General features: G+C 47.9%; 2 protein-coding genes across 3 annotated transcripts in view; one reads left to right on the top strand and one right to left on the bottom strand.

Annotated features, from left to right (window-relative positions):
- The first annotated feature begins 3,850 nt into the window (after positions 1 to 3,850).
- Positions 3,851 to 13,780, top strand: PRKAB1 (protein kinase AMP-activated non-catalytic subunit beta 1). 2 transcript variants are annotated; one of them, XR_014295739.1, is made up of 7 exons: positions 3,851 to 4,279; positions 6,587 to 6,750; positions 7,982 to 8,075; positions 8,359 to 8,473; positions 10,488 to 10,621; positions 11,638 to 12,198; positions 12,418 to 12,485. XR_014295739.1 is itself a non-coding variant. In XM_082640822.1 (7 exons), the coding sequence occupies exons 1-7, from the start codon at positions 4,121 to 4,123 to the stop codon at positions 12,493 to 12,495; spliced, it is 813 nt and encodes a 270-aa protein (XP_082496948.1). In that variant the 5' UTR covers positions 3,851 to 4,120; the 3' UTR covers positions 12,496 to 13,780. The 2 variants fall into 2 exon arrangements, 1 of the variants encoding a protein (XP_082496948.1); XM_082640822.1 differs by having other exon boundaries at positions 12,130 to 12,198; positions 12,418 to 13,780.
- A 5,929-nt stretch (positions 13,781 to 19,709) lies between these two features.
- CIT (citron rho-interacting serine/threonine kinase) overlaps positions 19,710 to 22,086 on the bottom strand; it is a 171,655-nt gene continuing 169,278 nt past the window's right edge. The window contains exon 46 of the mRNA XM_082641760.1: positions 19,710 to 22,079. Coding sequence (XP_082497886.1) covers positions 22,056 to 22,079 — 24 coding nt within the window. The 3' untranslated portion in view covers positions 19,710 to 22,055. The remainder of the gene's footprint in view (positions 22,080 to 22,086) is intronic.

Below are 22,086 nucleotides of genomic sequence, written 5' to 3'. Positions count from 1 at the left end.
AGATTTTTCTCTGACTCTAGATGAGACTTCTAAGGCCTTGAAAACCTGTTTCTCTCTGGGCTTAAATCTGGTTGAGCTGGGCTCCTGGCAATGGACCTGGTTTGTTTGGGGGTAATTTATGAAGTCATCCATCTTTACCCTGACTCCAGACTGAGACCAGTGAGCAGATGATGCCTCTGACACATGATGCCCTACCATTTATACCTCCTGGGACACCCCTGCCTTCCCCCCTCCCCGCCCCCTGCCCCTGTAACAGAGTAGTCTGACACCCATACCAGCAGAGGGTCAGGGAAAGAAGAGGCATTTCTGATGCTTGGGAGAATCATGAACTATTGTTAAGTAAAGATAAATAACACAAAGTGACCCGTGAGAGATGCAGCTGAAATCCAAGTAGACACTTGTAATTGGAGAGTCTGCCCTATCTGTGATGTTCAGTATGGGGCCAAAAGCCGATACCAGTGTTAGTTTCTCTGTCCATGAAGTCTTAACACAATATGGCAAGACTCCCCCATCAGCAGTTACACAGACCCCTTGTTGTACTCAACTTTATCTCTTTGAGATCTCCCTGAATGTGTCCCAAAGTCAGTTTTTTATAATTTTTTATTTGGCCACACTGGAACCCCAACCAGCGATCAAACCCATGCCCCCTGCAGTGGAAGCGCGGAGTCCTAACCAGTGGACCACCAGGGAATTCCCAGTTTTGAGACTACAGTGTAGCATTGTAAGTCAGACTGTCCCACACATATCCTCTAAATTTGGTGTAAATCTATCTATTTGCTTTCACCTGATACAATTACAAATAGACACAAACTTAAAAAAAAAAGAGCTCAATGAAGGCAAAAATGGTCCTTTCTGAAATGTCAGTGTGTCCTAGAATTTAATTGTACGTCCCTATTGTGTTGTGTGGCAGACACTCTGTAAGTAAGAAAAGATTTTACACAACTACTTCTGGTTCTCATGGTCAAATGTTTCTGTTGGAGAGAGGCCAGGACCACTGCTAGTCTATATGGCTGTATTTGTACAAATTAGAAAAAGGCACCCGTTCCTCCAGGCAGGTGGAACCTTGGGACCTACTTGCGTCCTCGGGTAGGCACCCCTGTGCAGGGCGCACCTGTACAATCCCAGTTACTGGGCTGTCTCAGCAGTTGAAAACCTCAGGATATCACTTATCTTATCCGAGCCAGAGCAGAAGTCTTGAAACTTTCTTCATGCATAGAAGTATCTGCATAGCTCATGTGTTTTTCCTTATCTCTCAAGTTGTTTGGGGAAGAACCAAAGATCAGCATCTTTATATCCATGGCTTCTTCATTGCCTATTGTGAGCAATAAAAACAGGTCAAGGAATGTATTCTGGGTTATCTGTTGGCCTGGCTTTAGTGCTTTCAGGGCTTCTCTAGAACCCCTTCCCTCCTGTATTGCTGCCTTTCTGTGAGTGTGTTTCCACCTCCATTCTATAGATTCCTTTAGGGCTGGAACCACGTCTTATTTATTTTTGTCTTTTAAAAAAATGTGGTTTTTTTGGATGTTGCGGGTAGGGGTTTATTAATTTATTTATTTATGTTTGCTGTGTTGGGTCTTCGTTTCTGTGCGAGGGCTTTCTCTAGTTGTGGCAAGCGGGGCCACTCTTCATCGCAGTGTGTGGGCCTCTCTTGTTGCGGAGCACAGGCTCCAGACGCGCAGGCTCAGTAGTTGTGGCTCAAGGGCCTAGTTGCTCCGAGGCATGTGGGATCTTCCCAGACCAGGGCTCGAACACGTGTCCCCTGCATTAGCAGGCAGATTCTCAACTACTGCGCCACCAGGGAAGCCCTAAAAAAATGTTTTTCAATTACAAAAGTAATACATCCTTGCAGTAGAAATATTTTAAAACAGTAAAGTAAAAAGTGAAAATCCCCTATCTGTTCCTGTTTCCAGTTTGAGTCCTCTCCCAAGAGGGGACCACTATTAACAGCGTGTTGTACATCTTCCCAGAACTTTCCATTTGCAAGCATAATGATGCTAAGAAAAGTGCTAGTGTTTATTGGATGCTTACTAAGTGTCAGGTGCTATGCTAAGCACTTTTCCTGTGTGTTCTCAATTAATTCACAAAACAAGCCTATGAGGTCGGTATTTTTTTATTCCCCATTTCACAAAAGAGGAAACCAGGTGATGTTACTAAGTGGTAAAGCCAGAATTTGAACCGAGGCAGGCTGACTTCAGAGCTCATGCTGTTAAAACCTCTATTGTTCTGCCACTTGCTTTGGGGATTTGGAATGTCATAGACATGTCTTCGTAGTTGCCCACATAATTCTATTTCCTCCTTTTTAAAAGTTGCTCGGGCTTCCCTGGTGGCGCAGTGGTTGAGAGTCCGCCTGCCGATGCAGGGGACATGGGTTCATGCCCCGGTCCGGGAAGATCCCACATGCCGCAGGGCGGCTGGGCCCGTGAGCCATGGCCGCTGAGCTTGCGCGTCCGGAGCCTGTGCTCCGCAACGGGAGAGGCCACAACAGTGAGAGGCCTGCGTAATGCAAAATAAATAAATAAATAAATAAAAATTGCTCATTATTCTATAAAATGAATGTATTTCATTCATTTAGCCATTCTCCTACTGACAAACTTTTTAGGATTCTGCAGTTTTCCATTTCCTTATTTCATCAAATCTAAGATTCCATTGATTGTAAGATGCACCCTGTTTCAGAGATTAAAATGTGAAATAAAATGTGCATCCTACAATTAATGTATTATGGCATTAGAAACAATGCTGCAGATGAACATATTGCATATAATTTTCACATGTGTATTTCTGTAGATGTTTTCTAGAAGTAAATTTGTCCACCAAAATGAAGGTGCGTTTTTTAAATTTTATAGATACTGCCAAATTCCCTGTATCTTAGTCGTCTGTGTCTCCCATTTACTTCACACAATGTCTGGCATTATGTAGGTACTAAATAAATGTTTGTTCAGTGGACAAAATGCATGACCAGGCCCAGCAAATGCAAAGCATTTTGGCATACTCGCATGCAAACACACACACCACCACCAAAAATCCTAACAGTGACCAACAAGGAGATTAGAATAGTTTAGCACCACACGTGTACACACTTCTTGCTGAAGCACTGGCCACAGCAAATGACAAACGCTAATAAATGCATTTTATGCAGAATTATGTGTTCGAAGTGATTTTAAAATAGCTTGCAAAATTACCTGTCAAAAGGCTGTGCACTCAATTTTTTGAAAATACACGAATAATTCCAGCGTTTTACAACCCCCAAGCTACTAGACGTGAGAAGTTTCCAGAGAGTTTAATGGTCTGTCATTTTCTCAAACACCTGCAAGATTATCTGCATAGGAATCACCTGGAGTGCTTATTAAACTGCAGACCCCACGCCAGAGCTTCGGAATCATAATTTCTGGGGATTAGGGGCAGGTGAATCTGCATTTTAAACAGGCACTCCACGTGATTCTAAGGCACTCAAAGGCGTGAGAGCTAGCGCATTAAAGGGCTTTAAGGAGTCTTAATTAGATTTGCCCTTTAGAACGACCCCTTTGGCTGTAAAGTGTAGAATCAACTGGAAGTGGGCAAAAGTAACCGAGATAACTAACACCATAGCTCATCCCAGCGCGGGGAGGGCGGCCCAGATGGCCTGCGCGCTTCTGCGCTCCCTGCTGGCCATCAGCAGCCACGTCCTGGACCGGCCGGAGCGGCCAACTGCGACTGCGCCCTCCGGAGCCCGCCGGGGCCGTCTGGGTGCTTGCCAACGCGCGGACCCGGACCGGAAGCGGAAGTGAGGTCGAGTTCGCCTCGCGCGCTTCTCCCACCGCAGCCACTCCCAGCCCTGTGGGTTGGGTCGCTTTGCGCAAGTGCCGGAAGCGGAAGTTGTTAAGACGTTGGGGAGTTCTTGGGAGAGAGCCGAGTTTTCCTAACGCTCGGTGGTTTCGCTCTGCGGCAGCCTGAGCATCAGGTAAAGCGCCTTTGTGAGACCTCGGCAGCCCTGCTACCCGGCCCAAGCCGGATCCCGACCCCGTATCCTAGCCTGAGGGGTGTGGTACCCGGTGCTCCGACTCCTTCCTAGGGTCCTGGTGGAGGTACCGGGAGTCACTTGTCCCTCCCTTGGAGTGAGGCCCCGTGTCCGGCTACCTCCGCCATGGGCAACACGAGCAGCGAGCGCGCTGCGCTGGACCGGCAGGGCGGCCACAAGACGCCCCGAGGGGACAGCTCGGGGGGCTCCAAGGATGGGGACCGGCCCAAGATCCTGATGGACAGCCCAGAGGACGCTGACCTCTTCCACTCCGAGGAAATCAAGGTAATGGGGGTGTGGGAATCTGATTCCCCTTGACTAATGTTGAAATCTCCTAGATTCCTCCCCTTGTATCCCCTCTAATCATCGGAAGTGGGAGAGCCCTCTTAGCAGCTCAGGAACCTGTGTCTAATTACCGATATGAGAAAGTCACCCTGAGGGAGGAGGAATTCACTTCGTTTAACATCATTAAGGAAAAGGCAGCTCTGAGACAGGTTCAGATTCTTAATTAATTAAGATCGTGGCACTAGCAGTAATTGAGTCCCAGTCTGCTTTTCTCTTAGGTATAATTAATTTCACAGCTCTGAGAAATCTTCCACCACCTTTACGCAGACTAGCGCTTTTTGTAATAGTTGTGCAGTTAACTTTCAGTTTTGGAGATAAGCCAGAACATGTGTAGGGTGAACGTAGAGTCGAACAGTTGACCGCAGCTGCCAGAGGTCTTTAGTTCTGCTGAAAACTTGTGGTTCACCCTTTAGAGCAGGCATAGAAAAGTAATTTCACTTCCGGAGGTCAGTGAGTAAGTGAAACATCGGTCTGAAGGAGGCAGCCAGCTGCTCAGCTTCTCTCTCTATTGTTTATATATGACTTAATATTTTAAACAGGCCAAAGCAAACATTTTGCAGGCCAGATTTGGGCGTCCTGCGGCAGTCTGCTTTAACTCATTAAAAACTCTGTAAAGACGGTTCTCCACTCCTGCTTCAGCCACTTTCCTGCTAACCACCTGATGTGGTCAGTTTCTAGGGGCAGAGCCCGGTCCAAGAATACTTGGTGATTCTGGCAGCTGATACGTATGTGGTATATCCTAAAGAAATGAACAACTAAATACTTAAAGGGCATTGCAACAAGTAGGTTTAGGAAAGATGACAGACACCCCTTATCCCCTCCGACACACACATTCTGTTAGTATCTAGTTGCCTATTAATCATCATTGTCCATTAGGCTAATTGCCTGGCAACTCATCCAGCTGTACTCATTTTTCCTCAGATGCTGGCCTGGGTAATCGCATTATTATCTTATATCCTCACCTGGATCTTGGCTTTGAGGCTAACCTATAAAGAGTCTGCTTTTACTTGGCCCTCCAGCCTGTGATTTCAACTTGCTTTCTGAATTTGTTGCATCCCTGAAGCTGTGTGCAAAGTGAACTTTGGAATCCTGTTTTTCCAATGATTTGAGATCTCTTTCCCTAGAAATAATTTTGGCCCAAGGGTAGCCGTTTAAGACACCGTAAGAATCAAACTACTTTCTTTAAGAAATATTTGTTCTTTTGCTGCTTTAAAACTCTTACAAGAAATGTTTAGCATACAGATGATCTGTAGAGAATGATTTAAATAATTTCCATTATCATTTCCACAGAAGTTACTGAAATGATGTAGCAGACACACTGGATTGAATGCTCGGATACAAAAAAAAAAGTCGTGAATTCTTTTAACTATACTTGTTCACCATTTTGGCTGTGGCTAGTTATCACACCCTCAGTGGAAAGTGATTGCAGTCTGTTATTCTTTAATCTGTAAATTTTGTTAAAGGTCACAGAATGCAGGTATCTTTTAAATGAGCTCAGGTCAGTATTTGAAATGAAGGTGCTAGAAACCTGCTCCATACCTTTTAAGAGTCTATCACAGCCTAGAACTCCTGCTCTTTGGCTTCTGACTAGGAAAAATTTAAGAGATCCAAAACCACACCCAGAGTCGGATGTGTTTTTTTCTCTCGTCCCGGAATACCTCCTTTATACAGCGCTGCCCGTATAAGAAGTTACTGTTTACCGTAATGAGGGTCAGTCTTTGTCTTATGTTTTTCTCCCTGGTGCCTGGACAGCACTCAGTGATTAGCTTTTGCCTTCCTCAGCACCTGGGCTTGCCAGTTTTCAAGTTGACAGCTCTGGACTTGTCCCTAATAAATTTTCATGTACTTCAAATCTTGCTTAATTAAGGGAGGAAAATGACATTTACTAAGCTAATCTCAAATTCATCACTGCCTTCTTGCATGTGAGCTTTATAACTTCTAGAATTTTGACGACGACCTCCTAAATAACAGCAGTAAAGTAGCTAATAATTATGAAGCGCCTACTCTGGGTCCGACACTCTGCAGAGCATTTTACATGGGCTGTCTTGTCTCACTCAGCCTTCACAGTAACCTTAGGAAATAGCTGCTTTGATTACCTCCATTTTGCAAGTGAGTTAACGAGCCGGAATATGAACCTGGGTAGTGACAGCTGCCTCTTTAGAATGAATTGTCAGTGTGAGGGTAATTGTCTCTTGCAGGGAGCTCACTAATGGCTTCCTGTTCCTGAGTCAAGCGCTCTGCTTCCAGGCTCCGGAGAAGGAGGAGTTCCTGGCCTGGCAGCACGATCTGGAAGTGAACGACAAAGCTCCTGCCCAGGCTCGGCCAACTGTGTTTCGATGGACGGGGGGCGGAAAGGAAGTTTACCTATCTGGGTCCTTCAACAATTGGAATAAACTTCCCCTCACAAGAAGGTAATCGCCTGGGTGTGTTCATCTATTTGTCTTAACCCAGGGCTGCTCTGGTTTCTGAAGGACTCCTGTGGGTGAATAGAAGAGGCTGTTTTTATAAAGTCGATGCTGAATGGAAAAATAGTTGTTTAAATATTAAATATTTAACATTAAATAGCTTAATAATTCACAGGGTTCAAATCACACACACCAAGGAGTCGTGCTAGGTTTAGAGCACACTTAGAAGAAAACGTTGCTCAGTTATGAGCATTTCCGTTTCACAGACACCTTTCACTTGAGATATTCTAGCTTTGTGTCTGTTCAGGCAGGACTTTTTTCAGAAAGAGAAGTCTATTCCTAGCGCAGTGGACAGAGCGGGAGTTGAGTCCTTGTTGGCTGAGCTGAGCCTCAGTGTTCCTCTCTGTGAGAAGGGAACGTTGGACCAGATGATCTCCGAGCTTCCTTCTGACTTGGACTCTGTATCACTTTTGTTTGAAAGGTACACATTATGTAGGCGCCCTTAGCACAACTATAGCCAAACACTTGCTCAGACACCCTAGCGTGGACGGCTGTCTCAGATTGTCAGTGGAAAAGCATCTTCACTAGTAAGTCCTCTTGATGAAACCAAGGAAGAAATCATGCCCTGCTGGGCCAGGCCTGGTCCTTGATAAGGAGCCGCCTGCTTTTCCAGGGGTCTGGTTGGTGTAGGAGGGAGCCACTCAGCCCAGTTACAAGTCATGCTAGTCAGGAGAACAAAACAATCAAATGAGAGAGGTTTCGTGAAACATTTTTTTTAGTAGTTATGCGAGTTGCTTTAGGGAACTGTTTGTACATCCTGTGAAATTGATCCCCTGCCCTGAGCTAGGCAAGCTGGCAAAGGGTAAAGCTTGGCGGGCAGCTTGCTGTTTATCTTGTGCTGCCATCCTCCTTGGCATCCAGGCTGCCAGGTGTTACTTTGCACACAAATTGAGGACAAATGACTGTTCGTTGACCTTTTGATGGTAGGAATGTGGACTCCTGGTGTCTGAGCAAAGCAAGTTTCCCAGGAAACCTCTTACGGTGCTGCTTCCTGGTAGCTTTTCTAGATTGAGATCATTATACTGAATTGTGTAAATTGGTTAAAAATGTTTATTTCTCGTGCAGCTGAACCCTTGATTTTACGTGGAAGTTTTGTTTTGTTCCGTGGCTGGTTTTGCAAGTCAGCTAAGAGGGCAGCCCACCCCGCTGACCTCGTCTGCTTCCTTTTTTCTCGCAGCCACAATAACTTTGTAGCCATCCTGGACCTGCCCGAAGGAGAGCATCAGTACAAGTTCTTGGTGGATGGTCAGTGGACACATGACCCTTCTGAGGTACTCTTCCTCACGCCCTTGGTCCTCTGGCCGCCCCCACAATCCAGACAGATCGCCTTCCCGCAGAGACAGTTGCCAGGTCCCTTCGTCCTGCTGGTCGAAGTCCCTGCGTGTGGCCGAGCTAGATAGCAGTGCTCCCTGTCAGCCTGTTGGCATCCTTGACCGAGATGAGCAGGTGGGCCAGCCCGGAGATGAGACCTTCCAGCCAGGGCTGCTAGATCCTCTAAAGAACACCTCTAGAGACCTTCCACGTTGTGATTTCTGCCTGTCTGTCTCTTCCCAGCCGATAGTGACCAGCCAGCTTGGCACAGTAAACAACATCATTCAAGTGAAGAAAACTGACTTTGAAGTATTTGATGCTTTAATGGTGGATTCCCAAAAGTGCTCCGACGTGTCTGGTACGAGCAGTTATTTTATACCACGTGTGCGCCGGTGGGGGCTGTATAGTTTAGAAATACCTTGTTTCAAAGAGCCACAAAACTAATTCCTAACTCTGTGTCAGGTCAGGTTGCTAAAATCTAGCTCTGAGGAACCCGTAAGTCATTTTTTGGGTCATCTCCAGGATTCCGTAGGTCTGCTTGGCCACAGAGAGCAGACACTGGAAACGGAACCAGAGCTTGATCTCGTGCCAGGGCAGGCCCAAGAGGCCCTGGAGAGTTGCATCAGGTCGCTGAGGGGCCAGTACTGGGGAAGCCAGCCTGCTCGGGGCACCTGGAGAGTTTCAGCCCGACAGGTGATACACTGACCCCTCAGTGACCTTGGCATCATTTGCGTGGTCCATGAGCATCTTTTCAGAATCCCTTCGGGGCGGGGGAAGGCTCACCACAGAACAGGCTACACGGCACAACCTGCTCGGTATGGTCCTAGTAAAACTCTCCCATCTTCCAAGGATCATTCCGATCGTCGAACTTTCAGTAAATTGCTTTGCATCCAAACCCACAGGAAGAAACTGCTTTTTGAAACAGTATGTGCTACGCAGGGAGAAGGATGCGCTGGCATCGACAGTGTTCACACCAGCTGCACTGCCCGTTCTTGCAGGGCCTCAAACCGTCCCAGGACCCCTGTGGGAAGCAGTGAAGGTTCCCCGGGACTGTGCCTGACCGTCTAGGAAAACGGGTTCAGTTCACAGGATGATTCTTCATTGTCACCTGCCTGGGCCTGGAGGTCCTGCCCCCAGGATCTCTTAACTCTTTATCAGCTCAGAACTCACACTGGCAGGTGGGCCACGTGGCTGACAAGTCATGTTATTGAGCAGGAATTGGAAATCCAAAAATAGCATTCTCCACTCTGGATAGCTGACTGGTCTTTTAGAGAAGTCATTTCTGTTTTATTCAGACAGGTGGGAATTGGGGGGTGGGGGAAATGCCTAGATATCCCTTACTTGCTGATAAGTGAAATTTTAGGCCACAATCCAAAGCTTTTAGTCAAGATTGTGCAGCAGAGGTTGCCTGGGGAAAGGAAGCTGATCCCTCGCTGCTGGGAAACCAACTGCAGGCTCTCCATGCTCTTCTCATACTTAGACACTCCCTTTCTCAAAATACATATTGACTCTTAATGGCTCAGTTTTCTGCACTGAATGCCTTTCTCAGTTTCCTGCTGTGATAGGGCTGGGTTGTGTGAAGGGAGTCGGTCCCCTAGAGAATGACATGGAAGGAATTGGCGGAGCCAAGCCATCTCAGCTTTACGGGGACAGCACGAGTCTCGGCGGCCAGACACATCCCAGGTGTCCTTTGGATCACAGCTCAGTCCCCGCCGGCTGGCCAAATGTCGCTAAGTGAGCGGCTTCGAAGCTGACGGAACACTGCACTTTTAGAAGCTTCTTAATATATCTGTATAATGGGGATACTCCAGCATGAGTTTAAGAGGAACCGGAGAGCGATGGAGGCAGAGAGCCTTTAGAGGTCAGGTCTTCAGCCTTTCGTTGTTTTAGTTGTGAAATCCGCCGGCGCCTCTGTGTGAACAGGCTGCTTTATCTTCGGTTTTATGCTGGCTGCTGGCGCGCCTCACCTGGGCCCGGCCGCGTAAGCCTCACTAGGAGCCTTGAGCTTCTATGCGGTACTCGGCGGCCCGGCCTGCAGCGAGGAGGACGCGTCGGCCTGCGGTGGCTGTTGGGTCGGGTCGCTGTGAGCAGCTTCCCGTGACTCTGTCCCGGACTCACTGCTTTGCCACGACTGCTGTCTGCCACCAGGGCGTCTGAATTCACGACTCGAGTTTTATGCCTGTCACCCAACTTCCAGAAGTGTTTTCTCATTGCCTCTGCCCTTCCCCCTTGGGGCCAGGATGTCCTTCAAGAGAATATAAATCTGCACTGAGGGGACAGGAGACGTGGAAAACTAAATGTCACCCCAAATTGAGACTGTTCCCAGGACTCCTAATTTTCCAAGTAAATGTCCTGTCACCGTCTCCCAACAGAGCTGTCCAGTTCCCCACCAGGACCCTACCACCAGGAGCCCTACGTCTGGAAACCAGAGGAGCGGTTTAAAGCGCCACCCATCCTCCCCCCACATCTTCTCCAGGTCATCCTGAACAAGGACACGGGGATCTCCGTGAGTAACCAGACACCTGCCCAGACCGTCCTCCATGGTCCTGTTCAGCCACTCCCCTCTGTGCACGTCTGGCAGGGCAGCTCGTGAAAAGTTAAGTGTCACCCATCGGTGTTAACTGCCGGGGTCCCCCTCTGACGTGGGAACGGGCTACTCAGAAGATGTTCCCAGGGTGGGCCTCCCCATCCCACAAAGCCTTTCTGAGCCCTTCCTCTGGTGTTCCACTCCCACCTCAAATTTCATGACAAAATACACAACCACCTCTTCTCAGTAAGCTGCATGGTGGAATTCCTCCTCTGGCCCCCAGATTTTAGAATCTTCTTTGTTTGGCCGCGCTGGGAATATGGGATCTTAGTTCCCCAACCAGGGATCGAACCCACACCCACTGCAGTGGAAGCATGAAGTCTTAACCACTGAACTGCCAGGGAAGTTCCAGAATCTAGTTTTGGTCACCAAATTGCTTTCAGAAACCTCAGGGATCAAAATTTGGGGTATGTGGGTAACACACATTGCCTCTGGGACATTGATATTACTTATAAAAAGAAGTGGGCTTCCTACTGAATCCCGAGGAGCACCCCATTATTCCCTGCGTTTGATTTTCCATCCCGTTTTGATCTGAACTGCCCAGTTCCCCCGGCTCTGGACTGTGCAGCGTAGCCATAATTCTTGGGAGTCCAGGTGTTCTTCAGCCTTGTCCAAGCCACCACCTAACAGGCAGATGCTCCAGGGTGATCAGGTAACTGCTGCTGCTCTAGACGCCACACAGAAGTGGATGCATGTGTGCTGAGCAGGGGGCTGGAGGCGTACACGGGCAGGCATCCCCGCAGCAGTCACGGTGTGTCCCCCGGGGACTCGCTGTTCTTGGGGCAGCCCCGCCCCAAGCACACACCTGACAACTGAGCCGGCTTTTACTGGATGCTTTTTCTGTTTTGAATTAGCAATTATAAAATTGGGGAGTGTACGTTGGGGGAAAAAAAAAGAAAAACAAACCTGGATTTCTGGCTTCTCTGAAAAAATAGGAAGGAGTGGCCACATTGCCTTGTACGTGAGCTCTTATGGAGGAAGAGCGCCTCTCCCCTCCCCCAGTTATCCAGTGCCTTCTTCAGGCTCCCCGTCGGAGTCTCAGAGACATGAGTTTGCAACACGCTGCTCAGGAGCGTTGAGTATTGATCGTTTCTTCCCGCTTTTTCTAAAAGCGCCTTCACTGCACGGCTTCCTTCCTGCCCCTCCTCCAAAGAGAGAACAGAGCCTGGCCCACAGTCTAGATGAAGCCTGGCCGAGACGCACACCAGTGCGCCCAGCAGACGCCCCGAGAGCGCCCCTTAGTTGGAGCACCAGGCATGACCCCTCGCCCCCCCAGTCATTGTGCACAAGCCCTTTCACTGCCTGACAAGGAAGAAAGGGGCCTGAGAGCCTGCCTCCTTCCCCCTGAAATCCAGTGCCGTGCAACACGGGAGAATCTCCTTGATTTCCGAATCCTAAGTGCACACGTCTGCTTTTGCTCCCCGCAGTGCGACCCAGCTTTGCTCCCTGAGCCCAACCACGTCATGCTGAACCACCTCTATGCACTTTCCATCAAGGTAAGGACGCGTTGGTTACTTACGCTGTGTGTCCCCAAGTGTGCTCTGAGGCCCCCTGGCGATGGCACTACCTACTCTATCGATACTTACCTGAAGGGCGGCTTCCGGGGCCTGACCCAGACCCAGAGGCTCCTCTTCCGAAGGAAGGCCCAGGAGCCTGCTTTTATTCAGACCTCCTGACTTAGTCCTGCCCTTGATGATTTCCGCCCTCTTCCTCAGGACGGAGTGATGGTGCTCAGCGCGACCCACCGGTACAAGAAAAAATACGTCACCACCTTGTTATACAAGCCCATATGAAGAGCTGGGAGCCGGCCATGGGCCCCAGGGAGCAGTGTGTGCCACCGGGCTCTGCGCGTGCATGCTTCTCGCTAGACAGGACGGACTGTAAATTTCCCATTTCACGCTCTTTAGAAGACATTTCATACCCGCCCTACTCGTACTTGAAGGTTTGTTCCAGACACAGCAGCTCCTGGAGCGCCTCAGTTTGTAACAGTCCTCTTAGCATCCGGTGGCTGTGAGCCCTGGGGCTCAGCAAGGCTGAGGGGAGAGGGGGAGCAGACGGTCTGCACCCCACACCGCAGTGCAGAGGACGGAGCAGGTCTAAATGTACATCCTCTGAACTGGTCACGGAGACTTTTCTTACGCCAAAAAGGAACCTGAGCCACTTTGCTGGTGGAAATCCGGGAAGCAGGTACCGAGGCCGCACAGAATTTCTCATCGTGTGTGTGTGTGTCTTGACTTGTCCCTGCTGAGGCCTGGCTGCGGACCTAACGGCGAGTATGGTATTGGTCCTGCCTGTCCTCTGAATTCAGAGCAATAGATCGTCTTCCATTCCCTGCTCCAGGAAGGCATAATTTCTATAGAAATTAGAACCTGTCTAATTTCCAGATGAAGTTTTACAATTGTTTCTTACACTTATGTGCACTGAGTATTTTTTTTTAACCAGAGGTGGCTGACTGTACAGCCTTAGGGCAATTTTTAAATCACCCCAACTAGACTGTAGATCATGTGAACTGCGCTCAGCAATAATCTGTTCTCAGAACAGACTTGGAAAACCACGGCCAGATTTCTCCGTTAAGCTGGATGATCCTGCGGACTGACCACCGCTAGCTAGAAGGTTGTCCAGCTTTTTATTCGAATCGTAATGAGGTGACAGTGTTAGCACGAAAATTTTGGAGAGGCACCCTACCCTAGCCTGTGCCACCTTGCTTGGGACCTCTGGTCCCTCCTTAGCAAAGAAGGCTGTACCAATTGCTGTTGCTTATTCTGGAAGGAGATTAGAACTTGCAGCAGCCTTCTGAATTTGTGTGAGGAAGACCTCCTTTGGACCAAAGCGCACATCTCCACACGGTTTGGAGATGCTGGAGACATGCCCGTTAGTGAGGTTCCTGTCCCCAGGTCGGTGGACGCTGTCGTCCTGTGCTGTGTTCCTGCTGGGAGACGGAGGAACCATATCCCTGATGTCTCATATTTATTTGGTGAACCTGAGTCTGGGATGCCCTTTTTTGTTACTCTTTCCAAAACACTGAATGACTGTCACCTTGATGTACAGGTTTCAATAAAGCTTTGTAAAGATAACAGACATGCACTTGGAGGAAGGTTTGATTTCGTGCAGTCATTTGGAGAAGAGACTGGAGCTCTCCCCAAGGTTTATTCAGTGCAGTGCTTTTCAGTCTTTTTCCCGCCTTGGCACACATTGAAAATGGTACCATCCTTGTGGCCCGCTGGGGTGAGTGGACAGGGCTGCTTGGCTCCCTCCCGGGCTGAGGGCCTTTCCCTGACCCGCCTATCCTGCACACAGAAGGCCGTTAAGAGGCTGTAAAATTGAGCCCCGTGGAACCGCTCGACCACAGGGGAAGCTGAGGAAAAGCAGCAGTGAAGGCCCCTGGCTTGCGCAAGTTGGCAGCATCCCCGGTCCGAGGTCTTGCTGCTGCTTGCTCGTTGACAAGCACCACAGGGGAGCCTGGGATCATGACGCCCTCTTGGAAGACACCAGGGTGTTCCGGAGTCGGCTGTTCTCACCAGCTAAAAGGGCCTCTGTCCGTTCTACCAGAAAGATGGAAGGTTGCAGTGTCCCTGTAGGAATAAGCCTTTTCTTCCCAGGCATCAGGAAACATGTAAATAACTTTAAGAGAAAAGGGAACCCCTCAGGTCATCTGGTTCACGTGAGGTGGAGAGTAGCTTAGAAAGCATTCCTAGCTGGGTAATTAGCCGTCTCACTCTGAAAACCCAAGTGATGTGGGAACCCTAGATTTAGGGATTGGAGGGATTATTTAAGCAGCCTAAGGAAATACACAAAAATCCTCTATCCAAAACAATCAAAAATTTTTTCTATTTTTAAAAAAATTATTGAAGTATAGTTTATTTTACAGTATTGTGTTAGGTTCAGGTCTACAGCATAGTGAGTCACTTTTTTGTAGCTTGTGTTTCATTGTAGGTGGTTATAAGATATTGGGTATGATTCCCTGTGCTATGCAGTAAATCCCTGTTGCTTACCTATTTTATGTATAGTAGTTTATATCTGTTAATCCTGTGCCCCTAATTTGTCCCTCCCCTCCCTTTCCCCTTTGGTAACCATAATTTTGTTTTCTGTATCTGTCTGTTTCTGTTTTGTGTATACATTCATTGGTATTATTTTTAGATACCACATGCGTGATAGCATATAGTATTTATGTTCTCTGACTTAATTTCACTAAGCATAATATTTTCTAGGTCCATCCACGGTGCTGCAAATGACAATATTTCATTTATTTTTATGGCTGAGTAATATTCCAGTGTGTGTGTATACACACACCACATCTTAAGTCAGTCGTCTGTTGATGGACACCTGGGTTGCTTTCATGTCTTGGCTGTTGTAAGTAGGGCTGCTGTGAACATGGGGTATGTGTATCTTTTCAAATTAGTGTTTTCATTTTTTTCTGGATATATACCCAGGAGTGAAATTGCTAGATCATGTGGTAGTTCTATTCTTAGGCTTTTTTGAGGAGCCTCCATATTGTTTTCCACAGTGGCTGCACCAATTTACCTTCCCACCAATCGTGTAGGAAGGTTCCCTTTGTTCCACACCCTCTCTAGCATTTGTTATTTGTAGACTTTTTGATGATAGCCAGTCTGACCTGTGTGAGGTATTACCTCATTGTGGTTTGGATTTGCATTTCTCTGATAATTAGCGATGTTGAGCATCTTTGCTTGTGTCATCTTTGAAAAAAATGTCTGTTCAAGTCTTCTGCCTAGTTTTTGATTGGGTTGTTTGTTTTTTTGGTATTGGATTGTATGAGTTGTTTGTATATTTTGGAAATTAACTCTTAGTTGGTTGCATCATTTGCAAATATTTTCTCCCATTTTGTAGGTTGTCTTTTCATTTTGTTGATGGTTTCCTTTGCTGGGCAAAAAGTTTAAGTTTAATGAGGTCCCATTTGTTTATTTTTGCTTTTATTTCTTTTGCCTTGGGAGACTGAAAATACTGCTGTGATTTATGTCAGAGTGTTTCGCCTATGTTCTCTTCTAGGAGTTTTACGGTGTCATGTCTTACATTTGGGTCTTTAAACCATTTTGAGTTTATTTTTGTGGATCAAGTATTTTTGAAGTATAATTGAAAATACATAGCTAAGCTCAAAAGTATAAAAGGGATATATTGAAGTACCAGAATTGAAGAAACCGTTGCTGTGTTGGTGAGCTGTGAGCGTGGCCCCTGGCCCCATGGTGGAGACTCGGGGTGGGGGGGGAGGGTAGGACCCAGCCATAGGCCTCCAGGACCAGGGTTTGACACCCTCACCTGGATAGGAAGCCCGCTTCATGAGTTGGCCCAGAAAAGCACTGCCTTTTCTGTAAGAGGGGTTAGAGAATCTGGCTGCTGGCCTGAGTCAGGGCTCAGAGGGAGTCATCAGCCCCAGGCTGCAGGGGGAAACATCATGTTTGAAAATCTCACCTGCAGATCAGCTCTACTCACAAAGTTCAGATAAAGCAAAGCCAAAAATCCAGTGTAAAAACTAATTTGGAGCCAGTAAACCCAGTAAGAGTCCTCTGCAGCCCTGGGGCCACGGGGGACTCCCAGGGCAGTAACTGCTAGGGTGGGGAAATGTAGCCAAAACCACAGAACCCTGGGACATGGGTGTCAGCATTCTCCACAGCTGTTCGTGTGTCTAAAAGACTTCATTTTCTTTAAAAAGCAACACAAAAGGAAGTCCCCCGTGGTCCAGAAGACTGCTAACAGACCCAGGTGAAAGTCTTTATACCCAAGAAGCTGAAAGTAATGGAGATTATTTCATGGATATGGAACAGGAGACCCTGTTTGGTCCAAATCACAGGAGCAAAGCCACACTGAGGTGTCCTATGACCCAGGTAATGCTTTCTCTATTATGGGTGAGGACTGGTTACATGGTTGGTTAAAGTGTAACTGAAATTGCTTTTGAATGAAGATATTTTTTTCCTCCAGAAATGTATATACAAATGAATTTATGGAGCCAAAGGTAAGGTCTTTAAATTACTAGTGGGTAAAGTAGTATTGCAAGCTAAACAGAACCATATGTCAGCATATTGAAACCAAAGATCAAAGGACCCAGGCAAGGTCTTTTCCTTCCCTCTGGTCAAAGCCTGGCTTCATGTTAGAGTCGGCCGTTCCCCCCCACCATCCACTCTCCCAGAGTGTGGACGCTGGACTGAGATTAGGGATGTCATCCAGCTCAGTGCCTGACTAGCTGTGTGACCTTGGGCAAATCACATGACCTCTCTTAGCCCCATTTCCTCTCCTGAAAAATGGAAGGGGTTGGACTAGCACTAAATGATTCCTAGGGCTCCTTTCATTTCACATTGGGAGCCACAAGGCTTTTACACCATGAATGGGATATGGCCACAGACAGGAAGTCAAGGGCCAGAAAAGGAAAAAGTGCCCGCACTGTAAGCTCAGTTAGGAAACCTCCAAGATGCCAAGGGCCAAGATGGGAAAACACAGAACATCAAAGTGATACCATGCATGGCTAAGGTCAGAGACTCAGCCATTTTAGGGAAAAGCACAATTTCATTTTGTTCAGCTCAGTTACTTGTAGATGAGCATGGTTTCATTTCTGAGCGTGAACTCAGTTCCCCTGATACATGACCCTCCACCAGTGTGTACAAACGGTTTGAGTGCACTGATGAAGACCCAAGTCTCTGGGCCACTCAACCCTCCATCCAGCTTTTTAGCACCTCACTTGATTAGCAAATTAGTGGAGAAAAGAAGCTAGAGCCTTCTACCCTGGGACGCCAATTATAATTATCTTCAGGAGAAAACAGTAAGCTACGAATGTATGTACAAGCCATTCCAGCTAATTGTAAAAACATCGACAAGGGCCTTCCTAAGAGTGACCGCTGCTGTGAGTCAGACCCTTGGAGAACCAGTGCCCTGCCTCTGGGATCAGCCACTGAGCCCAGCTCCCACAAGTGCCTCGTCTTTTTTTGTCCTAAAGACAGCCAGAGGGCCTGAGCCTGGGTGAGGATGCCAGCCTTCTCTACCTGCCAGGAGCGCATTCACTCATTTTATCTGCAAGACTCAACAGCAGGTGAGAACGAGACAGCTCCAGTTGTGTGTACCCTGGATCAGCTTTATTTTCCCTTTTTGTGGTTCTCTGAAAGGACAGGCTGAGCTGTGTATAGCAGTAAAGTCATTTCCAGAGTTCTTTACCTCTGCAACTCCTCCAGGGCAAACAGGAGTTCCGTTAATCATTGACGGACTCAAGAGAAAGCCAAGCCATCTGTGCAGTTCCAGATTTGCACTGCCCTGCCCTCCCAGCTTCGGAAGATAGAAGCCTCAACGTTTGACCAGGCAACTGATGAAACATTTTCTCCTGTGAACACTGTGCCTAGAGCCACAGTCTCCATGCTTTTGGCATCGTGAGCAATATTTAAACTGCCAAGAAAGAAATCTGACTGGAACAGGCCGAGCTTCCCCAGCCTCAGCACTGTTGACATTTTGGGCCTGGTAACTCTTTGTGGAAGGTGGGCATGCAGGCCACCCTGTGCCTTGTAGGATATTTAGCAGCATCCCTGGCCTCTACCCACGAGGTGCCAGTAGTACCACCAGTTGTGACAACCCAAAATGTCTCCAGATGTTGTCAAGTGTCCTCAAGGGAAGGGAGCCAAGTCACCCCTAGTTTAGAACCACCGGAGCAGGCCCGTCTGTTGTATTATGAGACCAAAAGCTTAGCTGGTCCCACCCCTGTGGGCCTAGCATTATTGCTTTAGACTTAAATCTGCATGAATATTTTCTAAAGCAAATCACGTTCAAGAGGCCCAATTCCGAAGACAAACTAGCTGGTCAGTCCTGTTAAGCACATCATCCCTTTTTGGCCTAAGTCTCCAAATCCTAATTTCATAGTTATGAAATTTGCTTTGCAAGCAGCTTCTTTAGTCTCGTGAAAATTAAGTTGTAAGAGCAGAGAATGTGATGTCTAATTTTGTGCTTAAGAGGTAGGAATAGCAGCATGGACGGCTGGGCCTCAGTTTATGGTGTGGCTGAGTAATTTGTTGTTTCTTTGAGGTCCTTGCTTAGGGTCCAGAGAACCTTTCTGGCACATTCCTCTCGGAACCAAACCACGTTTACTTATGCTTTTGAAGTGTTACGTGGCTGCCAAGAATCCTCAGGACAATAACTGAAGCGGTATTCAGTGGACTTTTTCTAATTTTATAAGGAAAGAAAGGTTCCAACATTTTACTTGTTCATCTTCCAAATTATTTTCATTCTTAGAGTTGGCAGATTTTTATCCCTAGTGGTAAAAGAGAAAGGAGGAACAGAATAGAATCGCAAGTACAACTCCTGTCACAGGGCAAGTCGGCTACGACCCCCTGCACGTCAGAATTTGACTGTGGTCAGATTACTTCATTGGAAAATAAAAATCGAAAGCAACAGGAACCATGAGAAAATTACCATTTGCCAAAACCAATGTTTGTCTGGCTCAACAAAGTTTATACCAACAAAACTAAAGCATCTTAGAAAAATGTACCTTGCAGACTATAAAAATTCATTCAGTTAAAAAGAGAAGTATCTACATTTTAAATTACCTTGATCCGAATTCCTCCCTCCAGAAATCTACATCATTAAAACCGTGGCGTTATCCTAATGGATGAGAGGAATTGAAAGGTGACCTGTTTTGTTTGGTTGTTTGCTATTAACCGCATTATAGGAGAGCTGGGTAGTCCATTCTCCAGTAATCCTTTCAAAGTGGCCTGAATGCCTTAAGAGCTTTCCAGTTCTGCAGTCCTATAAAGTGACCTTAACAGCCAGTTCACGGTTCATTAGAAGTAATGACCAAACTTCGACAACATCGCAATTCTGGGAGAGAACTCGCTGATCTCTTGACTCCAGGAGAGCAGCTTGCTCTAAGTCCTGTGTGGCTCTCCACCCCTCACCCCCAGAAGAAGCCTCCCTTGAAAGGAAGGACGGTCCCATGCCACGCTCCCAAGCTTAGGCTGACAGTGGCGAGACTTTGGGTTTTTATGGGCTCTCTTAAGAAAAGAAGAGGTCTTGCACTAAGGCAAACATTTTAGATCATTGCTTTATTTGACTATTTGTTCAACAGAGTTCATTCCTCTCAAGGTGGATCGTGAGCCGTTCCTTGTGATCTTTTCCTCGTTCAGAATAAAAAAAGGTAATGAAGAAAAAGCCTGTACTTTTGGACCTAGAATCTTATTTATGCTAGTAAGCTTTGACTGCAATTTCGTGTTACGATATTTCCTGCTGGCATCTCGGTAGTCACACGGAGCTCCCCGCACTCCAGTGAAGATGGCTGTCCACAACTACCACCGTTGAAACCAAAAGTAAGAGTTGAAAAATGCACCTTTTACAATAAAAAAGTAGAAACCAATTCAATTTCCTTTTTTTTTTTACGAATATAAAGTTTCTTGTAAATATGTACAGTCTTTGAGCTAGTTCTATAGCAGGAAGCATTTCACAAATGAGACACACGATATACACTTTGAGGGCTAAGAAGCCCATTTCTCATGGAGATCCTAAATGAGATGCCAAGACTAAAACACCAATTTCCAGTGACCTCTCCAAATACTTGTGGACCAAGAGACAGAAACTTCAGCAAACATTCAGTCAGATCTGCCCTGGAGAAGAGAGGGGATGCAGCGTGACCCCAAAGACGAAGCAACGCATAGAACACGACAGCATGACACTGGCCAAGGATGCGACAACGTGGAGGAGGGGCCATGGGCGTTTCAAACAAGAAAGCACTTAGGTTAAGAGATGAGCAGGAGGGAGCCGGGACTCAGGCCAGGTTGCAATCTGGAAATGAGCTGAACCGTGGACACGGGGGTTAAAACGCGGTCACGTTCGCCAGCTGCGGTGGGAACAGGTCTACCCGTCAGCTTACCTAGGATGTGCCCTGGTGGTTTGAGGTGTAGAGAAGCAAGAGAGGCCTGGTGGGAGATTAAAGGCAGAAATAAGGCCGCTAGGTAGCTTGCCAACTGCAAAGCCTCTAGTTGGTTCTTTACCGGTTGCCAGGAACCTCGCACCGCCGGAGGGGGGAGAGAAACTGGGTGAGCCACACGGCACCTAAGGAGGGCTTCCCCGCCCAGCTGGGGTGGGAGAGTTGAGCTGCGGCTTCCTTCTCGAACTTCCTGGTCTTAGTCTAGCCCTAGGGAGAGGCTCGTTTGGGAAGTCACAGTTTTCATGGGGTAGAACCTGGTGGATTGTGTGTGAGCAGAGTTGTCCGCGCGGGCGTCGGCAGGGAGGTGTGGAAGTGTGAGGTGTGGTTTGCTGAAATCCTTCTCTGGTCGTAAGGCTTGAGCGTTTGGTTTTTGTTTGTTCAGTGCTACAGACTGCAGCTTGTGGCCGGTGAGTTGGCAAGTCCCAGAGGGTCTCGGTTCGGCGGGAGCTATGGGATGGAACTAGTGCATCGGCAGAGCAACCCAAGGGGGCAGCCAGGTCGGGGGGCAGCGCATGCAGTGAACCGCCATGCAGAACTCCTGGGGCTCTCTTCCCAGCCCGGGGAGCCGGGGAGAGTGCGCCATCACGACGCCAGGAGGTGAGTGCCCCCGGCCCCCGCCTGGACCCCCATCGGTGCCGGGCTCAGGGCAAGTCTGTTGCGTGCTTTCCTGGCCAGAGCTACATGGAAAGTGGAGACATCAGGCCGGGGGGTGACGCTGAGGGCAGGGAGGGAACAGCTCCTCGGGGCCCCTTGGCCCCAAGTCACTGCCTCTGAGCCGGGCCGATGGCCTCCATACATTCGCAGCTGGTGGGAGGGGAAGTCGTCAAAGCCATCGAAGGCAATGAGAACGGTAAACATTTGGCTGAGGTGTCCCGCTGGGTAAGACAGGGCCATCTGTGCGGAGGGACTGGAAGGGGGGTGGGCCTAGGTGAGCGCGGGAGGTTAGCCAACGGCAGAGGCTCTCTACGATGCATGGCGGTAGTAGAGACCTGATTGTGTGACCTGCTACAAATGACTACAACAGGAAATACGGTGCTATTCAAATCTATTAAGAAGTCTGTTGTCTTTAAAAAATAAATAAATAAAAATAAAACAGAAAAACAAAAACCCAACCAACCCTAGGATCTTAAAGTAGCTATTAATTAGGATTCTAACCATGTCGTAGTTAGCCCCCGGTTGGTTTCCTGTGATGAACTGGTACAGGCTAGAGCTAGGTACAAAAGTTTATGAATGCTTTGAAAGAGTAACAAAGTGCAAAGAGGGTGACTGCAGGAGGGCGCCGGCAGCCCCCAGGAGCCCCACGCCCCTCCTGGCTGCAGGGTGTCCGTGCTGAGGCGGGTCTGGGTCCAGCTGCGCCGTGGGCACTGGGGTCCTCTTCAGCAGCGTTCCATAGTGCGGATGGTGTTTTCCTGCAGTTCAAGAGGAGGAGTTGGGTTTTCTGGCTGAGATTTATACTGAAGACTGGTCCCAGACCTAGGAG

The sequence above is a fragment of the Mesoplodon mirus genome (genome assembly GCF_964341445.2).
Source record: "Mesoplodon mirus genome assembly, chromosome: 13".
NCBI classification, from domain to species: domain Eukaryota; kingdom Metazoa; phylum Chordata; class Mammalia; order Artiodactyla; family Ziphiidae; genus Mesoplodon; species Mesoplodon mirus.
The sequence above is the reverse complement of the archived record's forward strand: the minus strand, read 5'-3'. Positions and strand labels throughout refer to the sequence as shown.